At 41.3% G+C, this 26,608-nt stretch overlaps 2 protein-coding genes across 10 annotated transcripts in view; one reads left to right on the top strand and one right to left on the bottom strand.

Annotated features, from left to right (window-relative positions):
• Positions 1-429: 429 nt before the first annotated feature.
• On the bottom strand, positions 430-26,602 carry plekhb1 (pleckstrin homology domain containing B1). Of its 2 annotated transcripts, XM_079650258.1 has the most exons (6): positions 25,263-26,602; positions 11,242-11,359; positions 4,880-4,982; positions 4,195-4,234; positions 4,023-4,113; positions 430-1,306 (listed from the first exon to the last, which is right to left on the bottom strand). In XM_079650258.1, the coding sequence occupies exons 2-6, from the start codon at positions 11,309-11,311 to the stop codon at positions 1,173-1,175; spliced, it is 438 nt and encodes a 145-aa protein (XP_079506384.1). In that variant the 5' UTR covers positions 11,312-11,359; positions 25,263-26,602; the 3' UTR covers positions 430-1,172. The 2 variants fall into 2 exon arrangements, with proteins under 2 accessions (XP_079506384.1, XP_079506383.1); XM_079650257.1 differs by lacking the exon at positions 25,263-26,602 and having other exon boundaries at positions 11,242-15,286.
• The window catches only part of LOC307019392 (NACHT, LRR and PYD domains-containing protein 12-like), a 41,080-nt gene continuing 35,265 nt past the window's right edge, over positions 20,794-26,608 (top strand). For 4 of the 8 annotated variants that reach the window (XM_079650249.1, XM_079650250.1, XM_079650251.1 and 1 more), the window contains exons 1-4: positions 20,794-21,242; positions 22,612-22,757; positions 23,788-23,926; positions 24,231-24,365. In XM_079650249.1, coding sequence (XP_079506375.1) covers positions 24,241-24,365 — 125 coding nt within the window. In that variant the 5' untranslated portion in view covers positions 20,794-21,242; positions 22,612-22,757; positions 23,788-23,926; positions 24,231-24,240. The remainder of the gene's footprint in view (positions 21,243-22,611; positions 22,758-23,787; positions 23,927-24,230; positions 24,366-26,608) is intronic. The other 4 variants (XM_079650254.1, XM_079650252.1, XM_079650253.1 and 1 more) reach the window with 2 other exon arrangements.

The raw sequence follows: 26,608 nt of genomic DNA, 5'->3' as shown, positions 1-26,608 counted from the left end.
CATTACAAGGTCTGAGTACTTCTACGTTTACTAAAGTACAAGATCTGAGTACTTCTACTCTTACTCAAGTACAAGGTCTGAGTACTTTTACTCAAGTACAAGGTCTGAGTACTTTTACTCAAGTACAATATCTGAGTACTTCTACTTTTACCCCATTACAAGGTCTGAGTACTTCTACGTTTACTAAAGTACAAGATCTGAGTACTTCTACTTTTACTCAAGTACAATATCTGAGTACTTCTACTTTTACCCCATTACAAGGTCTGAGTACTTCTATGTTTACTAAAGTACAAGATCTGAGTACTTCTACTTTTAAAGTACAAGATCTGAGTACTTCTACTTTTCTCAAGTACAAGATCTGAGTACTTCTACTTTTCTCAAGTACTAGATCAGAGTACTTCTACTTTAACTCAAGTAGAAGATCTGAGTACTTCTACTTTTACAACAAGATCTGAGTACTTCTACCACCTCTGTCAAAATCCACCGTAGACCTCGACAAATGATTCCGACTTATGGTCTACCTTTTTCCTAAACCCTCCACATCACAAAGTCTTCTTTAACTGAAGGGTGCCTATTCTGACTCACACTGTTAGCAAGAACAGGCAACAGTGTGTGTGTGTGTGTGTGTGTGTGTGTGTGTGTGTGTGTGTGTGTGTGTGTGTGTGTGTGTGTGTGTGTGTGTGTGTGTGTGTGTGTGTGTGTGTGTGTGTGTGTGTGTGTGTGTGTGTGTGTGTGTGTGTGTGTGTGTGTGTGTGTGTGTGTGTGTGTGTGTGTGTGTGTGTGTGTGTGTGTACAGATGCACTGATTGTCAAATGCAACCAGCCAATGATTTAGAAACTGTCCCTTTTTAAATGTTTAATACATCAAAGTATTCACGAGCACAGAATACAAGTTTTCAAACTGTTCAGTGTAAAATTCAGGCAGCAAATTTAAAAACATAATTTCATGGCGTTTTCAAATGCTCATCGGTACATCCAATGTTCTTTACTATCAGGAATTAAGTGTTTCTATAAAGCGTGTTTTCAGCTTCTCAAGTGTTGAATGCTAACGTGCACATAAAGACAGAACAACCAGAAGAGCAGCGTTACAGCAGACATGATATAAAAACAGACGGTTTTCTTCCCACACGGACGGGTGCATGGAGTGTTTCCTTGTTAGTGAGGGGGGTCATTTCAGCAGAAGAAGAAGGGCATGTAGAGGAAGGACCTCATGGCCGTCCCTGCTGCCATCCCAGCCAGCAAACCCAGAGCCATGCGCTCCATCGCCCCATCGAACGGGTCCCTCTGAACCAGAACCTGGTGCGTCCCTGAAACACATTTAAAGGTCCCCTATCATACTGTTTTTCATCAATATATCACAGGTCTCAGATATATACAGAGCCTGTCTCTGATTGGCTGAAACACCAAACAGATCATTGCAGCATTACCCATAATCCCCTCTGTTTCAGCCCTGTTTCCAAAGTGCTGATTCTCTGTCTGTTACTTTAGATGAAAATAAGGAGCCCCTCCCCACGCCCCTCTGAGAGACATTTGGTTAAAAAGAACTCAATGGTGCTCTAGGAGAGATTCAGAGATTCAGGTGATAAGGTGGGGGGGGGGGGTTACCTTGGTTGGTGATTGGCTAATGGTTACACAAGACAAAACATCGTTATGACATCATAAAGTGGCCAAAATCTGATCAGCTCATTTTCAGACAGGTTTTTATAGAAATGGATCAAAAAGAGAGAGAATCTTTGTTCCTGAAACTTTCAGAGTCTCTTTCCACAGAGGGGACACATGTTGATGTAGAAGAGACATGAAGAAGAGGGGACACATGTTGATGTAGAAGAGACATGAAGAAGAGGGGACACATGTTGATGTAGAAGAGACATGAGGAAGAGGGGACACATGTTGATGTAGAAGAGACATGAAGAAGAGGGGACACATGTTGATGTAGAAGAGACATGAAGAAGAGGGGACACATGTTGATGCAGAAGAGACATGAAGAAGAGGGGACACATGTTGATGTAGAAGAGACATGGAGAAGAGGGGACACATGTTGATGTAGAAGAGACATGGAGAAGAGGGGACACATGTTGATGTAGAAGAGACATGAAGAAGAGGGGACACATGTTGATGTAGAAGAGACATGGAGAAGAGGGGACACATGTTGATGTAGAAGAGACATGAAGAAGAGGGGACACATGTTGATGTAGAAGAGACATGGAGAAGAGGGGACACATGTTGATGTAGAAGAGACGTGAATAAGAGGGGACATATGTTGATGTAGAAGAGACATGAAGAAGAGGGGACACATGTTGATGTAGAAGAGACATGGAGAAGAGGGGACACATGTTGATGTAGAAGAGACATGAAGAAGAGGGGACACATGTTGATGTATAAGTGACAAAAAGAAGAGGGGACACAAGTTGATGTAGAAGAGACATGGAGAAGAGGGGACACATGTTGATGTAGAAGAGACATGGAGAAGAGGGGACACATGTTGATGTAGAAGAGACATGAAGAAGAGGGGACACATGTTGATGTAGAAGAGACATGGAGAAGAGGGGACACATGTTGATGTAGAAGAGACATGAAGAAGAGGGGACACATGTTGATGTAGAAGAGACATGGAGAAGAGGGGACACATGTTGATGTAGAAGAGACATGAAGAAGAGGGGACACATGTTGATGTAGAAGAGACATGGAGAAGAGGGGACACATGTTGATGTATAAGTGACAAAAAGAAGAGGGGACACATGTTGATGTAGAAGAGACATGAAGAAGAGGGGACACATGTTGATGTAGAAGAGACATGGAGAAGAGGGGACACATGTTGATGTAGAAGAGACATGAAGAAGAGGGGACACATGTTGATGTAGAAGAGACATGAAGAAGAGGGGACACATGTTGATGTAGAAGAGACATGGAGAAGAGGGGACACATGTTGATGTAGAAGAGACATGGAGAAGAGGGGACACATGTTGATGTAGAAGAGACATGAAGAAGAGGGGACACATGTCGATTTAGAAGAGACATGAAGAAGAGGGGACACATGTTGATGTAGAAGAGACATGAAGAAGAGGGGACACATGTTGATGTATAAGTGACAAAAAGAAGAGGGGACACATGTTGATGTAGAAGAGACATGTAGAAGAGGGGACACATGTTGATGTAGAACAGAGATGGAGAAGAGGGGACACATGTTGATGTAGAAGAGACATGGAGAAGAGGGGACACATGTTGATGTAGAAGAGACATGAAGAAGAGGGGACACATGTTGATGTATAAGTGACAAAAAGAAGAGGGGACACATGTTGATGTAGAAGAGACATGAAGAAGAGGGGACACATGTTGATGTAGAAGAGACATGAAGAAGAGGGGACACATGTTGATGTAGAAGAGACATGGAGAAGAGGGGACACATGTTGATGTAGAAGAGACATGAAGAAGAGGGGACACATGTTGATGTAGAAGAGACATGGAGAAGAGGGGACACATGTTGATGTAGAAGAGACATGAAGAAGAGGGGACACATGTTGATGTAGAAGAGACATGGAGAAGAGGGGACACATGTTGATGTAGAAGAGACATGGAGAATGGGATTTTGCATAATAGGTCCCCTTTAATGTTTATGTGTTGCCTGAAATCAACTCTGAATTTCTCCCACGATAAAAAAAAATACTTTTTCCAATTCTGATTTTGTATGACTTCATCTTGTCTTACACCATACAGTACACTCTTACTATTTCAGGTGATATAACCTTTACCTGAAAAAAACAAGTAAAGCTTTGGTGACCCACAACTTAAAGACAGGCATGTATTGGACTAAACTGCTTTTGGGCACATTTGAATACGCTGAAGGTCTACGTGTGTCCTGCTAAACATTAACCAATATAAAACAACTACACTATATAATACATTCATTGATCATGAGTTGTTCCATGCATTGCTAAAGTAACCAATAAATAATCACTATTTATTTTTTCTCTGAAATAATGTCCTGAAAAGCGTCTCTTCATTTATTAATTTATTTCAACATACCTGGTCCTGCTCCAGGTGTGATGTAGACCGTGTGGTAGCTGTTGATGGGGATAGCTTCGTAGGAGTCTTCGTATGGGTCGTATTGAAACACCTGTAGAGAGAGAACGGTTTGAAATAACAGCTTTGACAGTATAAGCAGATTAAGACTTTTTCTTATTTAAATAAAACTCACGGGGTTTCTCCTGGTGTCGAGCAGAGTCAGTTTCCACGCTCTGAAAGAAAGACAAGAAGCTGTGAAGATGTAAAGTGAAGCAGAGCAGAAGACATAATAATAATAATAATAATAATACATGGGATTTTTATAGCGCGTTTCCTAATTCTCAAAGACGCTTTACATACAATCCGAACAGGAACAGAACAAAGAAAGCCAAATACATAGGGTTTTTCTCAATGTCGAGTACGCTTGCGAGGATGCTTGCTTGGTAGCACATGTCTTCCGAGTCACTTCCTTCAGAAGCGAGGCAAGAATCCTTCCTGGCATTCGGAAAACGAAGAGTGGAACAGGCGAGCAAGTGTGAAGGTGTGAGTCATATGAGAGGCCCCGCCTTACATTTTCCGCCATAGATTTGGGGAAATTGGTCCGTGCGCAAAGCATTGTGGGGATTCTAAGACCGCGGAGTCTACACATGCGCAGCCTCGAAATGTCTCCAAACGAAGTACGCCGGAAGTATGCTGGACATTGGAACAGTCCTTCGGCGGCACTCGATGACGTAGTATGCTTGAAATAGTGGCTTTGGAGGACACTTCCTCGACATTGAGAAACACCCATAGACTGGAGCCCTAATTGTTGATCAGAGTTTGAAAGCTAGTTTGAAAGCTAGAGTGAATAATGAGATGAGAGAAGTGAAGAAACCTACAGGGATTCATCCTCACTGTTAGCACACAGGTTGACTGAGGAGCCGTTAGAGAGCTGAACCACGATCAGGTTCTCCCTGGGATTACTCTCTGGAGGAGACACTCCTGCAGAGAGAACAGACATTATAAAAAGGAGCAGTTCACTATAAAATATGCAAGTTATCATCAGTGTTAAATCACTCTTAAGAGTTGCTTAATAAAAAGTGAAACCTTGTAGGACCTTTTCATACATATATAGTTCTGTCTCAATGATTAAAGGGTTAGAGTAAACCTTTATATCTGTACCTGGAATGATAATGAAGGACTGGACTGACTCAATTGAGTGAATAATATTAGTACGGTTTAAGAATGAACACCCTCTGTCTTGGTTAGCTGGCCGGCTCTGTTGTGATTGGTTAACCGCCTAGAGATGTCCCGCCCCTTAGCCCTAATAAAGAATTTCCCAAATTGGGATCAATAAAGTAACTGTCTGTCTGTCTGTCTGTCTGTCTGTCTGTCTGTCTGTCTGTCTGTCTGTCTGTCTGTCTGTCTGTCTGTCTGTCTCTCTCTCTCTCTCTCTCTCTCTCTCTCTCTCTCTCTCTCTCTCTCTCTCTCTCTCTCTCTCTCTCTCTCTCTCTCTCTCCATCGATCTAACTATCTATCTATCTACAAACAAGGTGTTGAAGCCCTAGCCAATAGGAGAGTGAGTGTTCCATAGTGATGTCATTATGTTAAGGAAGTAAACAAAGTTTAGTGTTGGAGAGAAAATCCCTCTGGAGGGAACACAGGGACTTTATCCTTTGCAGACCATTTACATGCACTAAAACCTATACAACACACTACAGGAGAGGGAAGACACCATAAAGCAGAATAGGGCCCCTTTAAGTTGTTCGTTGTTATTCTTGCTTGAAGACGGATAGTGACGTTCTGTCTTGTTCTGAAGAATCTGTTCCTATAAATGAATCTCAGACTGCCTCGCTGCTAAGCGCTCCTGCAGAGCAATCATCAAACAAAAGCTGTGTCCCAGTTCCATACTAAATACTAATTGTATACATTATATACACGACATACTTATCTTTTAGTAAACACTGTTTGTGCAATTATTATGAGAACCTTTTTTCATACTTGCAGAAAATGGGATGTCAATCAAACTGTGGTTTCAAAAGTGCAATTAAGATAAGTCCCAGATGTTTTTCAATAGTTTCTCTTGTTTGTTTGGAAAGGTTTTCGAGAGCTCCATTTTCTGTGTTGGGCTATAAAGAAGCTACAGTTCCTTTATAGCCCAACATTAGCCTCCTTTAGCTTAGCGGTGGTGACGTGAAGTCACGTGACCGTGCTGTAGTTCCTTTATAGCCCAACATTAGCCACCTTTAGCTTAGTGGTGGTGACGTGAAGTCACGTGACCGTGCTGTAGTTCCTTTATAGCCCAACATTAGCCACCTTTAGCTTAGTGGTGGTGACGTGAAGTCACGTGACCGTGCTGTAGTTCCTTTATAGCCCAACATTAGCCTCCTTTAGCTTAGCGGAGGTGACGTGGAGTCATGTGACCGTGCTGTAGTTCCTTTATAGCCCAACATTAGCCTCCTTTAGCTTAGCGGAGGTGACGTGGAGTCATGTGACCGTGCTGTAGTTCCTTTATAGCCCAACATTAGCCACCTTTAGCTTAGCGGTGGTGACGTGAAGTCATGTGACCGTGCTGTAGTTCCTTTATAGCCCAACATTAGCCTCCTTTAGCTTAGCGGTGGTGACGTGGAGTCATGTGACCGTGCTGTAGTTCCTTTATAGCCCAACATTAGCCTCCTTTAGCATAGCGGTGGTGACGTGAAGTCATGTGACCGTGCTGTAGTTCCTTTATAGCCCAACATTAACCTCCTTTAGCTTAGCGGTGGTGACGTGAAGTCATGTGACCGTGCTGTAGTTCCTTTATAGACCAACATTAGCCACCTTTAGCTTAGCGGTGGTGACGTGAAGTAGTTCCTTTATAGCCCAACATTAGCCTCCTTTAGCTTAGTGGTGGTGACGTGAAGTCATGTGACCGTGCTGTAGTTCCTTTATAGCCCAACATTAGCCACCTTTAGCTTAGCGGTGGTGACGTGAAGTCATGTGACCGTGCTGTAGTTCCTTTATAGTGTGCATCCAGACTCGGTGAGGACACTATCGATACTGACTCAGCAATCACTGTAAGTTATATTCTTGTTTAAATAGACTTCTCTGTTTCATTTATTCTACTCTGTATAATTGTTCTGTAGTTATTGTAGCTAAAACGGCGATTTCTGAGAGATTTTAAAATCTCAGATCTGCTCAAAGTCCAGCAGCTGTAACTCAGGTCTCAGTGAGTCACGCCCCTCAAGTGTGCATTCCAAGAGGTAGGAAGACTCTGCTGTCGCCCATCAGCAGAAAATAGTTAACTAATTACAGCGGCGTGCCCCCAAAGCTGTGAGAACTGAGCAATCAGGTATCCATCTTAGGTTGCGTTTTCCTGGAGCGTCAAGTTCAGCGTCAGCCAGACGAAGACTGACAAAGACATTAAGAGTCCTGTGGGAGTCACGTGGGAGGCAAAGAGGAGGCAAATCCTACTCTGATTGCGCCAAGTATCGCTGGTGTTATTTAGTTTTATTCTATTCTCTTGGGTTCTCTAGCCCCTCATGCTATAATCATGTGTATTTTCTGCATTCCTGTTTATGTGTCTTCTCGCAATTATCACTGGCCCCGTGTTTCTCCTAATCGATTTCACCGGCCTGCTCTCGTCTATCCCACATGCTCCACTGAGATCCAACATCTAGTTGCAGGGGGCCTGTGGAACTGCCAGTCAGCTGTCCCTAAGGCTGACTTCATCTCTGGCTACGCTTCCCTGCAGTCTCTGGATTTCCTTGCTCTCACGGAGACCTGGATCACTCCATCCAACACATCCACCCCAGCAGCTCTCTCCACAGCATATTCCTTCTCCCATACACCCAGACCCTCTGGCAGAGGAGGTGGCACTGGTCTCCTGCTCTCTCCCAAATGGAGCTTTTCCCTCTTCAAGCTACCTAATTTCACTCCTTCTACCTTTGAATTCCATGCCGTCACAGTAACCCATCCTATACAATTAACCATTGTTGTTCTCTACCGTCCACCAGGCGCCTTGGGGGACTTCTTGGAGGAATCAGATAATCTCCTCTCACACATCCCTGAAACTGGCCCTCCCGCTGTACTTCTCGGAGATTTCAACCTCCAGACAGGGAAGATATCTGAACTAACATCTCTGTTAACCACCTTTGCTTTCTCACTGTCTCCATCCCCACCAACTCATAAAGCTGGCAATGTCCTTGATCTCATATTCTCAAGGAACTGCTCTACTTCTAACCTCTCTGTAAACCCGCTCCACACATCCGATCACTTCTTCATTTCATTCTCTCTACCCCTTTCCAAACATAACAACCTCATCTCTTCTAACTCTGCTCCTGTCCGCCGTAACCTCCGTTCCCTCTCCCCCTCTACCTTTGCCTCATCGGTGCTCTCAGCCCTCCCTTCCTCTGACTCGTTCCAACTCCTGCCTCCAAACGCTGCTGCAAAAACTCTCCTCTCTACTCTCTCTGTCCTCTCTACTCTCTCATCCTCTCTGGACTCTCTCTGTCCTCTCTACTCTCTCATCCTCTCTGGACTCTCTCTGTCCTCTCTACTCTCTCATCCTCTCTGGACTCTCTCTGTCCTCTCTACTCTCTCATCCTCTCTGGACTCTCTCTGTCCTCTCTACTCTCTCATCCTCTCTGGACTCTCTCTGTCCTCTCACATCGCGGCCGGCTCGTCAGTCCCCTCCTGCTCCCTGGCTAAATGACGCACTGCGTGCTAATAGAACCATCCTTCGGGCAGCAGAGCGGAAATGGTGGAAATCCAAACACCATGACGACCTCCTAACCTATCAGGCTCTCCTCTCCTCTTTCTCTGCTTCCATCTCTCAGGCAAAAAGCACTTTCTTTCAAGATAAGATCCAATCTTCCTATTCCAATCCCAAAAAACTATTTTCTATCTTCTCCACCCTCTTGGACCCTCCCAAAGCACCTCCCCCCTCCTCCCTTCTGTCAAGCGACTTTGTTAACCACTTTGAAAAAAAGGTTGATGATATTCGCTCTTCTTTTTCTGACTCACCTTTACTCACCGCTGGGTCACCAGACCCTCCCTTCACCCACACACTGACCTCCTTCTCCCCTCTCTCTCCAAGTGAGGTTCTTACCCTCGTTACCTCTGCCCGTCCTACCACCTGTTCTCTGGACCCTATCCCCTCAAACCTCCTTCAGACTATCGCTCCTGATATTCTACCGTTTCTCATTTCATCAACACTTCTCTAACTTCTGGTCACTTTCCAAACAGTCTCAAGGAGGCAAGAGTAAACCCTCTCCTTAAGAAACCCACTCTCAATCCGTCTGATGTTATTAACTACAGGCCCGTCTCTCTCCTCCCGTTCCTGTCTAAAACACTTGAACGCGCTGTCTTTAAACAACTCTCCTGTTATCTCCATCAGAACAACCTTCTGGATCCGCACCAGTCTGGTTTCAAGGCAGGTCACTCAACAGAAACTGCTCTCCTTGCTGTCTCTGATGAACTGCACACTGCTAAAGCAGCCTCCCTCTCCTCTGTCATCATCCTTCTGGACCTGTCTGCTGCATTCGACACGGTGAATCATCAGATCCTCCTTAGCACTCTCCAAGAACTTGGAGTTTCAGGCTCTGCACTTTCCCTCCTCACCTCATACCTCAACGACCGCACCTACAGGGTTACTTGGAGAGGGTCCGAGTCCAACCCTTGTCAATTAACTACAGGGGTCCCTCAGGGCTCGGTTCTTGGTCCCCTCCTCTTCTCCCTGTACACAAACTCGCTCGGGTCTGTCATTAGCCCGCATGGTTTTTCATACCACTGCTACGCTGACGACACCCAACTAATTCTGTCCTTTCCCCGCTCAGAGACCCAGGTCGTCGCACGCATCTCTGCTTGCCTAGCAGACATCTCTCGGTGGATGTCTGCTCATCACCTCAAGCTCAACCTTGACAAGACTGAACTGCTCTTCCTTCCGGGAAAAGATTGTCCCACTCTTGACCTAACAATCAACATCGGCACCTCTGTTGTTTCCCCGACTCAGACTGCAAGGAATCTGGGTGTGGTCCTAGATAACAAACTGTCCTTCACTGCAAACATCGCTGCTACAACCCACTGCTGCAGATACACGCTTTACAACATCAGGAGGATACGTCCCCAGCTGACCCAGACATCAGCGCAGATTCTGGTCCAGGCTCTCGTCATCTCACGCCTAGACTACTGCAACTCCCTCCTGGCTGGTCTACCTGCATGTGCCATCCGACCTCTGCAGCTCATCCAGAATGCAGCGGCTCGTCTGGTCTTCAACCTTCCCAAATTCTCCCACACCACACCGCTCCTCCGCTCCCTTCACTGGCTTCCAGTAACTGCTAGAATCCACTTCAAGACACTGGTACTTGCGTACCATGCTGTGAATGGATCTGGCCCTTCCTACATCCAGGACATGGTTAAACCGTACACCCCAGCACGTGCACTCCGCTCTGCATCAGCCAAACGGCTCGCTGCACCCGCACTCCGAGGGGGACCCAAGTTCCCGTCAGCAAAAACACGTGGGTTTGCTATCCTGGCTCCAAAATGGTGGAATGAGCTCCCCATTGAAATCAGGACAGCAGATAGCTTACACATCTTCCGACACAAACTGAAAACTCATCTCTTTAGACTCCACTTCGAGCGATAGAATTACTAACAAAGCACTTATATACTAATAAAGGGCTGGCTTTCTAAATGCCAGTTGAGTAGCACTTGAAATGTTTGGCTCTATGAAACCTGATGTACTTATATGATTCTGTTTTCTTAAAGGTTGTATCTTCCTGGTCGAATGCACTTATTGTAAGTCGCTTTGGATAAAAGCGTCAGCTAAATGCAATGTAATGTAATGTAATTATAGCCCAACATTAGCCACCTTTAGCTTAGCGGTGGTGACGTGAAGTCATGTGACCGTGCTGCAGTTCCTTTATAGCCCAACATTAGCCACCTTTAGCTTAGCGGTGGTGACGTGAAGTCATGTGACCGTGATGAAGTTCCTTTATAGCCCAACGTTAGCTTTTTACTTCAGAAATCATAAAGTGGTGTTAATATGTGGAGATTATCCTGCTGAACAAAACGTCTAAGTATCATAAACGTTGATTATTTTCTGCAATAGGCCTAATCCTAAATCCAAAGGAAATAAATATCCCATTTCCGTGTTGTGGAGGGAACCAGAAAGATACTATCTGTCTACTACAGTCTACAAAGATACGTCATCACTGCACCACTGTGTATGGGTTAGCATGTCTTACCTCCACACTCCAGGCCTGACCTCACGTCCACACACCTTGTCTTGAGGCTGACTCGGTGCTCCAGGTCTCTCCTGCTCTCGTTCTTATAGAAGCAAAGATTCCCATCGATCCAAAGGTCGCACCAGTTCAACTTCCAGCGTTTCAGGACAGAAGCTGGAGGAGACACAGTGGAGCGTCAGTAGGGGAGCACGATTTACAAAAAAATAGCAATATATGACTCACGATATCCGAGGGAAAGAAAAAGAGGGGGAGCTGGGGTCAGATATTTGTTATTGTTTCTTTCTTCTTAAACAGCGTTAAACCTTAACTTCAGTACAGGCTTTCATTGGGAACGAGTCAAAGAGAACAGCCAAACAAGCATCTTGATTTATTGGTAATGTTGTTGTTACACCCAGGATGTTGTTGTCAAACATAACGGACAAATGCTCTCATGTTACGCTTCCTGAAGAACCATTTTCAACTATAAAAAAAAACTAATAATCCACACATTTGAGAAATTGGAATTGTGCTTTTTATCATAACAATCAATTTTTACTTCCCCTTAATGACATATAACAAAACAAGCATCCTGGATGTATCATGTGTTCCCCGGGCGCCACACATAATAATCATTTATTGAGTGCTTTTCTTGAAACTCAAAGACACTTTACAGAGTACAAATTCATCAAAACAACACACTTCAAATATATAAAACACAACATTAATTACAGATTCAAATGAATAACATAATGGCCGCCCACTGCTCCTAACACGAGGTCAAATGCAGAATTTAAATGTCCACTCTGTCGGACTATTCAGGGTATACTGTATATTAGAACAACAACACAAATACTCACTCTGTCTCCAAAGCCAGCCTGACCTCAGCAGAGCCATGTGATGTCCCAGTTAAAGATAATGTTAGTCCAGTGACAGAAACAAAGGAAAAATCTGAGTTGTACACGTTCAAATATACAGCAGCTTGTTTTAAATGCATCTGTCTGTGTTTGTATTCACTTTGCCTCTCAGGCCGTGAGTCGCTGCGTTAATCTGGACTAAATCTGACTCACTGGATCATTCTGGATTAGGATTGTTCGGCCGCTCCTCCTGACTCTTTCTGGAATATCTTCTGCTGATTCACTATTTTTACGTCTTCTTTACATTCCTAAATGCTTGCTCTTAAACTGAACTCTTACAGGACTTGTCACATTAGTCGTTGTCCGCATACAAGCTTTTACAAGTTAATCCTTGAAGGTAACAACATGAGGATTAACCTATTTGTGGGGTTATGTCTGCAGGCTGATTCACTGCTGGTGACGCTGCTGTTTCCTTTTACAGCTTAAAGGAAACTCCGCTTTCCTATTCGTCACCTGATTATGAATTTATAGTATTTAATAATCTCAAAAGCAGTGTCACATTTTCCGCAGTGATGCCATTTTTTTCGCGTGAAGTACCGTAATTTTCGGACTATAAACCGCACCTGAATATAAACCGCAGCAGCAGCGGCATACCACTCTCGGTTCCACTTTCACTTTTGCGCGCTACCTGTCTCACTCTTTTCCGGCCTCCAGCTTTTCCTGCTGGAGCCCGCCGCTTAAAGGTGGGGGTCCGCGGACCGGCCATAGAGCCCATAGAGTTAAAGGTGTTGGCCGTTAGCTGTAAAAATCCATAGATTAGCCGCACCGTTATATAAACCGCAGCGTCGAAAAATAGGGAAAAAGGTGCGGCTTATAGTCCGAAAATTACGGTAATCTATCGTTTTTGTTTTTTCAAATGTCGCTTTTTTTGTTGTTGAATGTACTTGACGCTAAGGGTTAGACAAACAATGTTTATCAGAAAACGATCAAAGCAGGGTTTTGAGCATCAACTGAATTCCTCTTTCTATTAAATACCCGGTTTATCATTTATAAAAATGTGGCATATCTGCACGAGATCCTCCAGAATAAAAAAAAGAGGAAAAATTTCAAATTGTTCGATACCATTTTTTTATTCAAACTGTATTTATTTAAAATAAACCATAAATACACTTTTTATATCACTGTAACTCACCCATAGGCTAGAGTGTGTAGGCCTAACCCAGAGGCCTAAACATTGGTTGTAAATTTGGGATTTGACACCGAAGAGTAACATCTTTTGTCTTTGCTTATAAGTCATATTCAATATTAACATTATGTCTTTGTCTAAATCACTTCTAAAATGCCTTATACTTGCTGGTTCACGAATGCGCCTGTGCTTACAGTTTCCCACGAGTGCCAATCTGGGGTTTTATTAAAGGTGGGGTAGCTAAGTTTGAGAAACCGGCTCGAGATACACTTATATTCCATGGGATGCTCTTAACATCCCGATAGCAATGAATATCTGAAGTGCTTTGACAAAAAATCCATTAAAAAATATCATCAGTGGAAGCCGTGGCGCTGTAAAAAGCACGACCAATCATCTGAGCCGGCTAAAGTAACTGGATGGCCTACCTGCCTGTCAGCCTTCCATCTGTGCACAAACTCATCTCGTGCCCTCATTGGTCATAAGCGCGTTCGTGTGTGTTGGAGGAGGGGCTCTGTGAGGAAGTGGCAGATTTTTTCCCGCTGTGTATTTTCAAATTCTAGCGCACTCCAGCTGGTTTCTCCATTCTTACCTACCCCACCTTTAAGTGATGCCTTTAATAAAACGCTAACAATCTTACCTCCTGGCTATAGAGCCTTTTTGCTTACACAGATAACTTCAAATATCAAAGCCTTCACTAGTCCTGACAATCCTGCAAAATAAGGTCAACTTTGGCAGCAGGTTAAGGCACGAAGAAATGTGATTCATTGCGCAAATAATAATAATAATAATAATAATAATAATAATAATAATAATAATAATAACTTTTTCTGATTTCAATAGATCTTATGCTCTCACTTTGGGTTTCTGGGTAAAATGTTGCATTGTTGAAGCCATGACGCTGTAGGTGCTCCAGGGTGGGTCGCTGCTGTTGGACTTTGGACAGACAAATGAACTTGTGATACTAATACTTTAAGTTAACTTAGCTGATTTTACTCTTTATTACTTCACTAAAGTATAATTGCAAGGGCAGGACTTTTTATATTTGGCAAAGTATTCAAAAATGTTGCAATTTCCAAAACAATTGATGGTATTCCCTTGTTTTTTTACCCTGTGAAGAAGAGTACACAAAAACACTGCCATCTGCTGGCAGCACATAGTACTTATACTATACATTTCAGGTAGATATTGTACTGTGTTTCTATAGTATTATGTCTTACAGTTGCACTTACTTTCCTAATTAAGATCTTTTGATTTGTAGATAAAGATTTTGCATATTCTATGAGCAGTTTTAACCAAATTCAGCAACAACATTTAAATAAAAATAACATTATAAAGTGAAAGCAAGCAAAGAAATACAACAATTTGTCTGATAAATATTTCATTTCATTTCATTTCAAACTTTTATTTATGCAGGTGAATCCCATTGAGATCATTGATCTCTTGTTCAAGGGTGACCTGCTGCAAGTAGGTTCCACATGAATACAAAACAAAAAGGACATCATACAGCATATTTACAGCGACTACAGTTTACATAGCTAGTAACATTTACAGGTTCCAACAGTTTCCGATTGGATAGCATCTATCCTTGCTTTAAAAACATTTAGTGGAACCAAATTGCTCAGCTTCCATTCCTTTTGCAGACTGTTCCAAGACAGAGGAGCTGCGCATCGAAAAGCTATCTTCCCTAAGACAGTCCTAGCAGTAGGCACATTTAATAAAACCACAGCATTCGATCTCAGGCAGTAGCCACTTACAATTCGCCGTGAGATCAGGTAGCAGATGTAGGATGGAAGTTTCCCTAACATTTAATTTCATACTTTTATATAACCTAACTAACTGATATACTTATATTTTTGCACTAACTAACAACAATTGCGATAAAACACAAATATTTGATCAACGTTGTACATTCAATTTAGTCCAAGATTCACTCATGTCATTTTATAATGAAAAATCAAATGCATTTCTTTCTTTTTTGCAGCCTTCTTCTTATTCATGTTGTCTAGTTAGGTGCCATAGAGCAGGGGTTCCCACCCCCCGGTCCGCGGACCGGTACCGGGCCGCGGACCGGTACCGGGCCGCGGAGGTGTTACTGCCGGGCCGCGAAATAGCTGTGAGTTCATCGTAATATTTGCAGAATTATAAATATTAAAAAATATTTTATCAAATTTCTTTTTTCTTTCTTTTTTTTCCCCGCGCCTATACCAGTCATATTATTTCATCCAAAACATACAAATCAATTTTGAAATTGAATTTTTAATATCCGATAATAAAGTTTATCTGTTTTCTTTATTCTTCTCTCTTCCCAGCTCCATCCATCACCGTTCTCTGTTCCTGCAGGTCCTGCTTGCTAATCAATGCTCATATTTTTTTACACAATTACAAATAAAGTCAATGTATTGTATGACATGAAGTTGTGCTTCATTCTGAGTCAATAATACATTCACTCTGCCTTCAACTGCAAAATGATTGTGGACTGCACCGACATCCATGTAGCTGCCCCCCCCCCCCCCCCCAGTAAGATGAACCAAGCAAAGTTGACACTCAACATACAGCTGTGCTCTTAAGTTTACATGAAGAATTTATGAAATATTGGTAATAACAGGTTTCAATGATTATTAGTAATTAATTATATAATTGTCTCATTGTAGACGAGCAGACAGGGAGCCAGATGAGAAAAGCAGAATATGCAGTTGCCATTTTCCACATGGAAAAGAGAAAGGGCCAAGTGTATTTGAGTGGACAAAAGAGAAAGGGAGCTTAGCTGTTAATCAGTCCAGGGAACTGAAAACTACTAACTCCACTAACCCACTGAAAAACAGTCCGTAGAGATTTAAAGGCGTAGTTGTAATTCAGTCCAACGTTTCATTTGGATTCATTTGACAACAGTCAACTATTTTCATAAAGAATATATATATATTTCAAATTCAAAGTCAACTTTATTGTCAATCTTACTCAGTTTGTGTTTATATACAGAGGGATCAAAAAGACGTTTCCAACCATCCCAAATACGAAAAATAAAATTATACAATTTACAGATATGTATACAAATATATATATCCTATATACACCATGCATAATGATGGTGTATGATGTAGAAGGAAGTGTGGTAGATAACAAGTAAATATAGAGTTACATACAGATCCATGTTACAGCAAAAGATGGAATAACTAAGAAGCACGCAGTATAATAATAATTACATGCAACAATTAAATAACTGCTCAGCATCTCCACCACAATCCCAATCTGCTGTGTCCTGTTTTCCTCCCCTCTGCATAACACCCCATCACACATACGAAACACAACGCAGAGTCCGAGGGTGTTAAGAGTATGTTTATTGAAATGTCATTTGGGGATGGGGATGATGATCGCCTCCTTCGTGGTCCACACAACAAAGTAGCAGAGACTCCGGTCTGTGATGTGCAGCTGTTATATAATATACAATACATTTTTGAAAAACATTTGATCAACAAAAAAAAAGGATTTGGTCAGGATCTAGAGTCAGTGTGTAGTTTATTAATTAATCAATGCTCTCTACATTAGGAAAACACATACCAGTGTACCAGAGGGAGTCACACACAGCTGTGCCTAGATAACCAAACAAATTGACAAGATAACCAAAATCCTTGAATCTACACACAGCAAATAAACTCAAATGACACAACGAGATCATTGTGGCTTGATATTGAGTAAGAACATGTTTTTATGAACAACACAGCTTCCGGTCTTCCGATAACACGTAATGCCGTGAGACTACCAACAGAAATACATTGTATTGTAGGATGTACATTAGTAGGCTATAATATATTAATTACTGCTGTAGACTACAACCACTACTTGTTTAGCTAGCATAAACTCAACAAAGCTAGCGTTAGCTGGCTAACTGACGTTATTTTGCTGCTAAACTACACGATATGAAACGGTGGTCTTCAAAGCAGATTTAATCCTCAATCACAATAATAATATTCAAAGTAATACTGGGCAAGTAATTGGCAAAACTTACCGTTTATTGACGCGCCATGTCAGCGGACTGGTAGCGACACGAACCGTTAGCCCCGCAGTCAAGCCTCGTCGTTCTGATAGCTCCGCCCCTTCGCTCCAACCCCCCTCCCTTCCCCCACATCTACAGCTGATCTACAGGTGAAAATTACTCAAGACCGCAGATTCGTCGATTTATACTGCCACAGAGCAGATTCGTCAAATTGTAATGACTGATTTGAGAGGTTGTAATAACCAAGTTGCAGTTATGTATTTTTCTGCAAGTGAACATTTCATCACTAAGTTCATTTTTTTTCTACAAGCTACAAAACTTTTTTTTTTCTTCTGTCACTTCAAATTTGGTTCACAGTTACGTGGATATTTTTATACAAGTGTAAATGTATGCACACAAGCTCAGATTTTTTTTCTGCAAGTGCTCACATCAGGTTTTACACGCTCTCACATTTTGCACCATATCTACCTTCATATGTGCTGATGCTGCTGTCCTTGTTGTGGGCCCTGGTTGTAATACTTGGACATGACCACTAGGGGCTGCATGACTTGAGTACATTGAATTTGAGTATATGAAACTCTTTTTATTATCCTTATCCACAGGTTTTCCTTGGTTCTCTTCATCCTGGAAATCATCCCTTTCAGCCGTCTGACCCGTGTCATACTGCTCCTCCCCCACAAGAGGGTCAGAGTCATCATCCTCAGAAGCTGCCAATGTTTTAATTTTGGCTGTTGCAGCATCAATATCAGTTTGAAGCTCAAGCTTTTCCATTTTAGCTCTGATATTGGCTTTCATTGCTTCCAGGTCAGCTTCTTGTTTTTCTAGTGAGTGTTTCTGTGATAAGGCAGCAGCACGTGATCTGAGTGCAGCTCTCTCTGCCTTTCTTCTTACTGATGAAGCTGTTGAAGATTTATTGCTGCCACTAGAACTTTTACCTTTTTTGCTTATCATGCCCACTGATATTGCTTTATGTGGACTTAACATAAGTGCAGTCTCTGTCAGACTGATAACATAACTTCTTTCTTAAAAATCAGCGTGCTAGAGTCCAATGACACTTCTGCAAACTATTTTTATTTCCTGTTTGCTGATTCATCAGTTACATAAGATGTGACAGCGCAGTGTGTGTGTATGTGTATGTGTATGTGTATGTGTGTGTGTGTGTGTGTGTGTGTGTGTGTGTGTGTGTGTGTGACCTCTTTACTGCTTCTGTCTACCTGAAGCTATTCTTATTTTACTTTGACACAGGGTAGTCTATCTGGTTTTTATTCAGACACTTTGACATTTTACCATGAGTTTTTATCCAAAATCTCACATAAACACCCTCTCTTCAACTCATATTCTAATCAGGGCTCAACTCAACAGATCGGACCAGAAGGAAAATGCCAAATAAAATGTCCTTAAATAACAGCCACCAAAACAAAAAGATAATATGAACACAGATATATTCTAATGAATATGAAATGAACGAAACAGACCACACTGGTGATCAAAGTGTGACCTAAAGTAATATCCTTCTTATCTCCAAATCATAAAGTAGGGTTTTAAGACATGCAAAAAGATAAGATAAGTTATATTTGCTTTTAGCGTGTTTCAGAGTGAGTCAAACGCAAGTTTCCGGGGGTTACTCTTTATGAGGAAATATCCGGGGGATAGTTAAGTTAACCTGACGAATGCTCTAAAAGTCTTACAGTTTCATACAGTAAACCCAAGGATCAGGCATTAAACCTCAGAGCACCCTGCTAAGCAAAGTCTAAAGAACGAAGGCTTTAAGAAACGTAATAAACTCCACTGTGTGCGTGTGTGTGTGTGTGTGTGTGCGTGCGTGTGTGCGTGCACGTGCGTGCCTTTTATATATATATGTTCCATGTCTGTCAGAAACACAGACCATTTCCAGTAATTCACAGTCAGCTGTTGGGCTCTGAGTGTGTGGGTGTAGTTTTCTGTTTGTCCACTAGATGGTAGTCCAAGCTCCGTTTTCTCCTCAAGTCTTTTCTGTGATTTCCACCTGAGCGATGAATAGAGATGGAACAAGTACTCAGATCTTGTACTTGAGTAAAAGTAGAAGTACTCAGATCTTGTACTTGAGTGAAAGTAGAAGTACTCAGATCTTGTACTTGAGTGAAAGTAGAAGTACTCAGATCTTGTACTTGAGTAAAAGTAGAAGTACTCAGATCTTGTACTTGAGTGAAAGTAGAAGTACTCAGATCTTGTACTTGAGTGAAAGTAGAAGTACTCAGATCTTGTTCTTGAGTGAAAGTAGAAGTACTCAGATCTTGTACTTGAGTGAAAGTAGAAGTACTCAGATCTTGTACTTGAGTGAAAGTAGAAGTACTCAGATCTTGTTCTTGAGTGAAAGTAGAAGTACTCAAATCTTGTACTTGAGTGAAAGTAGAAGTACTCAGATCTTGTTCTTGAGTGAAAGTAGAAGTACTCAGATCTTGTACTTGAGTGAAAGTAGAAGTACTCAGATCTTGTTCTTGAGTGAAAGTAGAAGTACTCAGATCTTGTACTTGAGTGAAAGTAGAAGTACTCAGATCTTGTACTTGAGTGAAAGTAGAAGTACTCAGATCTTGTTCTTGAGTGAAAGTAGAAGTACTCAAATCTTGTACTTGAGTGAAAGTAGAAGTACTCAGATCTTGTTCTTGAGTGAAAGTAGAAGTACTCAGATCTTGTACTTGAGTGAAAGTAGAAGTACTCAGATCTTGTACTTGAGTGAAAGTAGAAGTACTCAGATCTTGTTCTTGAGTGAAAGTAGAAGTACTCAAATCTTGTACTTGAGTGAAAGTAGAAGTACTCAAATCTTGTACTTGAGTGAAAGTAGAAGTACTCAGATCTTGTTCTTGAGTGAAAGTAGAAGTACTCAGATCTTGTACTTGAGTGAAAGTAGAAGTACTCAGATCTTGTACTTGAGTGAAAGTAGAAGTACTCAGATCTTGTTCTTGAGTGAAAGTAGAAGTACTCAAATCTTGTACTTGAGTGAAAGTAGAAGTACTCAAATCTTGTACTTGAGTGAAAGTAGAAGTACTCAGATCTTGTTCTTGAGTGAAAGTAGAAGTACTCAGATCTTGTACTTGAGTGAAAGTAGAAGTACTCAGATCTTGTACTTGAGTGAAAGTAGAAGTACTCAGATCTTGTACTTGAGTGAAAGTAGAAGTACTCAGATCTTGTACTTGAGTGAAAGTAGAAGTACTCAAATCTTGTACTTGAGTGAAAGTAGAAGTACTCAAATCTTGTTCTTGAGTGAAAGTAGAAGTACTCAGATCTTGTTCTTGAGTGAAAGTAGAAGTACTCAGATCTTGTACTTGAGTGAAAGTAGAAGTACTCAGATCTTGTACTTGAGTGAAAGTAGAAGTACTCAGATCTTGTACTTGAGTGAAAGTAGAAGTACTCAGATCTTGTACTTGTTAGCTAAAACTAATAATGAAAGAACTGGAAACACAGACTAAAGGTAATGTATATATAAGTAGTGACGGTGGAGGAAGAGACCGCTAAGGACAAACTCAATTCACAGTGAAATTAAAACATATAGAGTTTGAGTTTATCATGTGATGGAAGATAAACAATATGGTGGGCTACAACTTTGAAATCATAAATCAATTAAATAAATGTGTTTTGGTGCAAATAACAAAAAAGTCCATTCATATTCTGTAATAGATGCAATGAATGCAGCAGGGTTAATAATCCAGAAACACATGTATATAATAGGGAACAATTGAATGCACAGTTAACACTAGAGTACTTAAATACCTCAATACTTTAACTTCAGTGAGGTTTTGAATGCAGGATGTTTACTGGGTTATTTCCACACTGTGGTATTCATGTTTTCAATAACTCTGTTGAGCTTGTTTTTATCTCTATTTCTATCTCACTGAACAGAGTCCCTGGATGTGAACTGGATCAGCTGGTAAGGCTGGTTATAAAACAAAGGGAGGAGCTGCAGACAGGTGAAGGTGTTAAAGTCCAATTAAGAAGTCGGACTGCCAGACGTCATTTTACAGTTCGACGGAGAAGAAGGAGAACAACGGGGTGAGTGTAAACACCAGGATCTGCTTTCTAACAGATTCATTATTTACTCTGTTAGACTGATAAAATAACTTCTTTGTTAAAAATCAGCGTCCTAGATTCCAATGAGACTTCTGCAAACTCTTTTTATTTCCTGTTTGCTGATTCATCAGATTTACATAAGATGTGACAGCGCTGTCAAAATGGAGGCCCGTCTGAAGTCTGACTGATTTGATGTTTTTAACCAAGTTTATTACTATGATGGTTTGGATTGAGTAAAGAGTGGTGTGTGTGTGTGTGTGTGTGTGTGTGTGTGTGTGTGTGTGTGTGTGTGTGTGTGTGTGTGTGTGTGTGTGTGTGTGTGTGTGTGTGTACCTTTATATATATATATGTTCCATGTCTGTCAGAAACACAGATTTCCAGTAATTCACAGTCAGCTGTTGGGCTCTCAGTGTGTGAGTGTAGTTTTCTGTTTGTCCACTAGATGGTAGTCCAAGCTCTGTTTTCTCCTCAAGTCTTTTCTGTGATTTCCACCTGAGCGATGAACAGAGGTGGAAGAAGTACTCAGATCTTGTTATTGAGTAGAAGTACTCATATCTTGTACTTGAGTAAAAGTAGAAGTACTCAGATCTTGTACTTGAGTAAAAGTAGAAGTACTCAGATCTTGTGTACCCGATGTCGTTAAGCGGTCTCTGCGTTGTGTTTTGCGTTGTTCATGGATGAGACCCGAGCCAGCATACAGTTTAGATCAGGGGGGTCAAACTCAAATACACAGTGGGCCAAAATAAAAAAATGGGTACTAGTGGAGGGCCGGACTGGTTCAATGTTTATTGCAGAACTTATTGAAATGAACTTATTGCACATATTAAACCTGGAACTAATAAAGCTTCAATGATTGCCTATAAAAACAACATCAAACATTAAATAATCAGTTGCATTCATTTCTTATGGCTCTATCTGCAGCTTCTCCAGAGTCATTTCTTATGATTACATTTTCCCACAGGCCAACAACAGCTTCAAGAAAACTATTTCCCTCAAAGAGAAACCAAACATGCCCTGTTGTCGTGAGAGACAAAGTGCAAAAGGAAACATCCATTAAACTCAGTGTGCTGCTCTGATGCTAGCTCAGATACTTGGCATCTCATCTCGGGTGCAAGGTCATCAATGTTTGGGCTCAGGCTCTGAGCTGAGGAGACCCTCAGGATTGAGTGAAGGTGTGCGTGCAATATACCGGAGGGCCAGATCTAATAGGAATTAGAAATTATCCTGCGGGCCGAAATTAAATCCACCAAGGGCCTGATTTGGCCCCCGGGCCTTGAGTTTGACACATGTGGTTTAGACGACAATCTGACCAAATATAACAAATCAGTATTACATGTGTTACCCCTCACAGTGACTCCTCTCACGTGGAACGTTTACAAAAAGGAAAGAGGAAACGTGAGGGACACAATATGAAGGGGGAAGTCCCCACAAAAATAATCTTCTGAGTACAGGGACTACATTTCAGAGGTTCCGCCCACTGATATCCGACCTTGTCAGGTATTGAACATTAAATAAATTAAAAATACAGAATTATTAAATATAAAACACAGAATGTGTGTGATTATACAAAATGATTTACACATGAACACCACTGCATATTCACAACTGTTAACCTTGTTCTTGAGTGAAAGTAGGAGTACTCAGATCTTGTACTTGAGTGAAAGTAGAAGTACTCAGATCTTGAACTTGAGTGAAAGTAGAAGTACTCAGATCTTGTACTTGAGTGAAAGTAGAAGTACTCAGATCTTGTACTTGAGTGAAAGTAGAAGTACTCAGATCTTGAACTTGAGTGAAAGTAGAAGTACTCAGATCTTGTACTTGAGTGAAAGTAGAAGTACTCAGATCTTGTACTTGAGTGAAAGTAGAAGTACTCAGATCTTGTACTTGAGTGAAAGTAGAAGTACTCAGATCTTGTATTTGAGTGAAAGTAGAAGTACTCAGATCTTGTATTTGAGTGAAAGTAGAAGTACTCAGATCTTGTACTTGAGTGAAAGTAGAAGTCCTCAGATCTTGTTCTTGAGTGAAAGTAGAAGTACTCAGATCTTGTACTTTTTAGCTAAAACTAATGATGAAAGAACTGGAAACACAGACTAAAGGTAATGTATATATATGTACAGTAGAGACGGTGGAGGAAGAGACCGCTAAGGACAAACTCAATTCACAGTGAATTGAAAACATATAGAGTTTGAGTTTATCATGTGATGGAAGATAAACAAAATGGTGGGCTACAACTTTGAAATCATAAATCAATTAAATAAATGTGTTTTGGTGCCAATAACAAAAGTCCATTCATATTCTGTAATAGATGCAATGAATGCAGCAGGGTTAATAATCCAGAAACACATGTATATAATAGGGAACAATTGAATGCACAGTTAACACTAGAGTACTTAAATACCTCAACACTTTAACTTCAGTGAGGTTTTGAATGCAGGATGTTTACTGGGTTATTTCCACACTGTGGTATTCATGTTTTCAATAACTCTGTTGAGCTTGTTTTTAGCTCTATTTCTATCTCACTGAACAGAGTCCCTGGATCAGCTGATAAGGCTGGTTATAAAACAAAGGGAGGAGCTGCAGACAGGTGAAGGTGTTAAAGTCCAATTAAGAAGTCAGACGGCCAGACGTCATTTTACAGCTCGACGGAGCAGAAGGAGAACAACGGGGTGAGTGTAAACACCAAGTTCTGCTTTCTAAAAGATTCATTATGTACTCTGTTAGACTGATAACATAACTTCTTTGTTAAAAATCAGCGTCCTAGATTCCAATGAGACTTCTGCAAACTCTTTTTATTTCCTGTTTGCTGATCCATCAGATTTACATAACATGTGACAGCGCTGTCAAACTGGAGATCGGCCTGTCTGAAGTCTGACTGATTTGATGATTTTAACCAAGTTTATTACTATGATGGTTTGGATTGAAAAAAGCGTGTTATTATAGTGTGTCCTGTGTTACTGGTGTATCTCTCAGACTGGAGAAGATGAGTGATTTCAAAGATGAGGAAGAGGACACACCTTCAGTCTCCAGCTGTCTGTCTCTGAAGAGTGACTGGTCTAAAGGCTTACCTCTATTCTTCAGTGATGACCCTGGACCCTCAGACACAAAGTAAGAGTTTCTGCTGTAAACTGACCTGAAGAGGATTCAGTTTTCATACAACCTAATATATTAAGGATATTTCCATATGCAATCATAGTATCATTGTATCTGTGGAATAACATGGTTTTAAATGGCACACATATTGATAAAAACTAAATATATCGTCTAAAACATTATTCACTACTTGGGCATGTTTATGTATTATTAAGATGTTTATTAATAATAGTGATAACCTGGTGACCTGGTTGTGTTTGGCATTAGCAGATATTAGGGGTGGGGGAAATAATCCATCCAGCATAGTATTACGATGCTTTGCGTGGCGATATTGTATCGATACACGGATGCCAACTTTCAAAAAAATACATATAAACTGTAGCATATCCATAAGATGGTCGTATATAAAACAGGAAGTTACGTTAAGACATGAATACAATTGCAATGAAAGTAACAAAAACAATGCCATCTCCTTTTCAGGTTCTAATAACACACATTGGGTTATTTACATAAACTATTCATATTGCAAATACATGTTTTAACCAGGAAGGGAAGACGGACATGGATACGACCATGTGATTTGCAATATATCGTATCGCAATACTTAGCATATCGTAGAATCGCAATACTATCGTATCGTGGCTTAAGTATGGCAATAGTATCCAGGTCTCGACATTAAGGACTGCCCGATGGCCCGGGGCCATCTAGTATTTAGCTCGGGCAATGAAGCCTCACCTGCTGGTTGCCCGATCGGGCAATCTATTATGCCAGTATCATGCAGCTCGCGGATCCAGTAATGAGTGACCCGACAGTAAAACTAAACATATCTATAACTAGTTACGGTAGTTTGAGAGGTAATTAAAATAGCTACGTGTGATATTCTAACCTGAAGTGTGTGTTTTGTCCGCTCACCGCTGCATGATGCGTGTCGACTCGTCAGCACCAGCTGATCTCTCTCTCCCGTCAGATTAGACTTCACTCGCGTTTATGTCCATATCGATCAGATCCAGCTAGTTCTAGCTAATGATAGCACTACCTGCTTATTAAAAGACACCTAAACAATAAGTGTCGCTATGCAACTGGGTGAGGCCACAAAGTATTGCGCAGCATTATGCATTTGTTTACATGCCCACCGGAACCCCGAGGCATAACCAACAGATCAACGCACAATCAACCCATACAGGACATCTCTTTCTCCACATTAAGTGTTATACATTATAATTGACTATTCTTGTCTGTTACATACTCTTCTTGTCTGTCACATACTCTTCTTGTCTGTCCCATAAATGGCGCAACTGAAGCGGTATTGCTCTAAAGGGAAATTATTTTGACGGAAGAGATTTAGATTTGCCGGCTAACGGGAACTCTGACGTCGCCATTTTGTATGCTTCGCGGATGCGCTCGGCTCCTCTCGACTGTTGCTCGGGTCTGCTCGGTCAGCTTCCGGATGAGGAAGCATTAATTCGACCAATTGACAGTAGATAGTATTACAAACATTTTTAACAGGGTCCATAATAGTTTAAATAATGTTTGTTTTGGCAGTAATGTGTTTTACTTTTTTATATCTGGGAAGGCATTTGCCTTCATCAGATGGAAAGTGTCTTGACCTACAACTTAAGTATTTCTTATAGCTATGCAGGGCATGCAAGCGAGCAAACACAAACAAGAACAAACAAACAAGTGAAATGAAGAATAAAATTGAAATTGTACAATATAATATTGTGGTGGTTCATCTTATAATTCAGTCTAGAGAATGCACCAGACAGCATCTACCGTAAGACCTGCAAAAATCTTTTATTTTCTTGGGGCAGGCCCCCCAAACCCTTCGTGCCATTTCGTCCGTGCACATGGCAATCAGGGCAATCTATTGGGCTCAGGGCCATCTGTAAATTAGCTTAGATGGCCCACATCTAAGCTAATTTGTATCTGAGTATCGCATCGTGGGGAGCCTGGTGATTCCCAACCCTAGCAGATAAAATAATAATATATTAGATAACATGTGACAGCGCAGTCAAAATGGAGGCCTGTCGGAAGTCTGACTGATTTGATGTATTTTAATTTTTAATCAAGTTTATTACTATGATGGTTTGGATTGAAAAAAGCGTGTTGTTATTATTGTGTGTGTGTGTGTGTGTGTGTGTGTGTGTGTGTGTGTGTGTGTGTGTGTGTGTGTGTGTGTGTGTGTGTGTGTGTGTGTGTGTGTGTGTGTGTGTGTGTGTGTGTGTGTGTGTGTGTGTGTGTGTGTGTGTGTGTGTGTC

Source organism: Notothenia rossii (genome assembly GCF_949606895.1).
Source record: "Notothenia rossii genome assembly, chromosome: 9".
Classification (NCBI taxonomy): domain Eukaryota; kingdom Metazoa; phylum Chordata; class Actinopteri; order Perciformes; family Nototheniidae; genus Notothenia; species Notothenia rossii.
The sequence above is the reverse complement of the archived record's forward strand: the minus strand, read 5'-3'. Positions and strand labels throughout refer to the sequence as shown.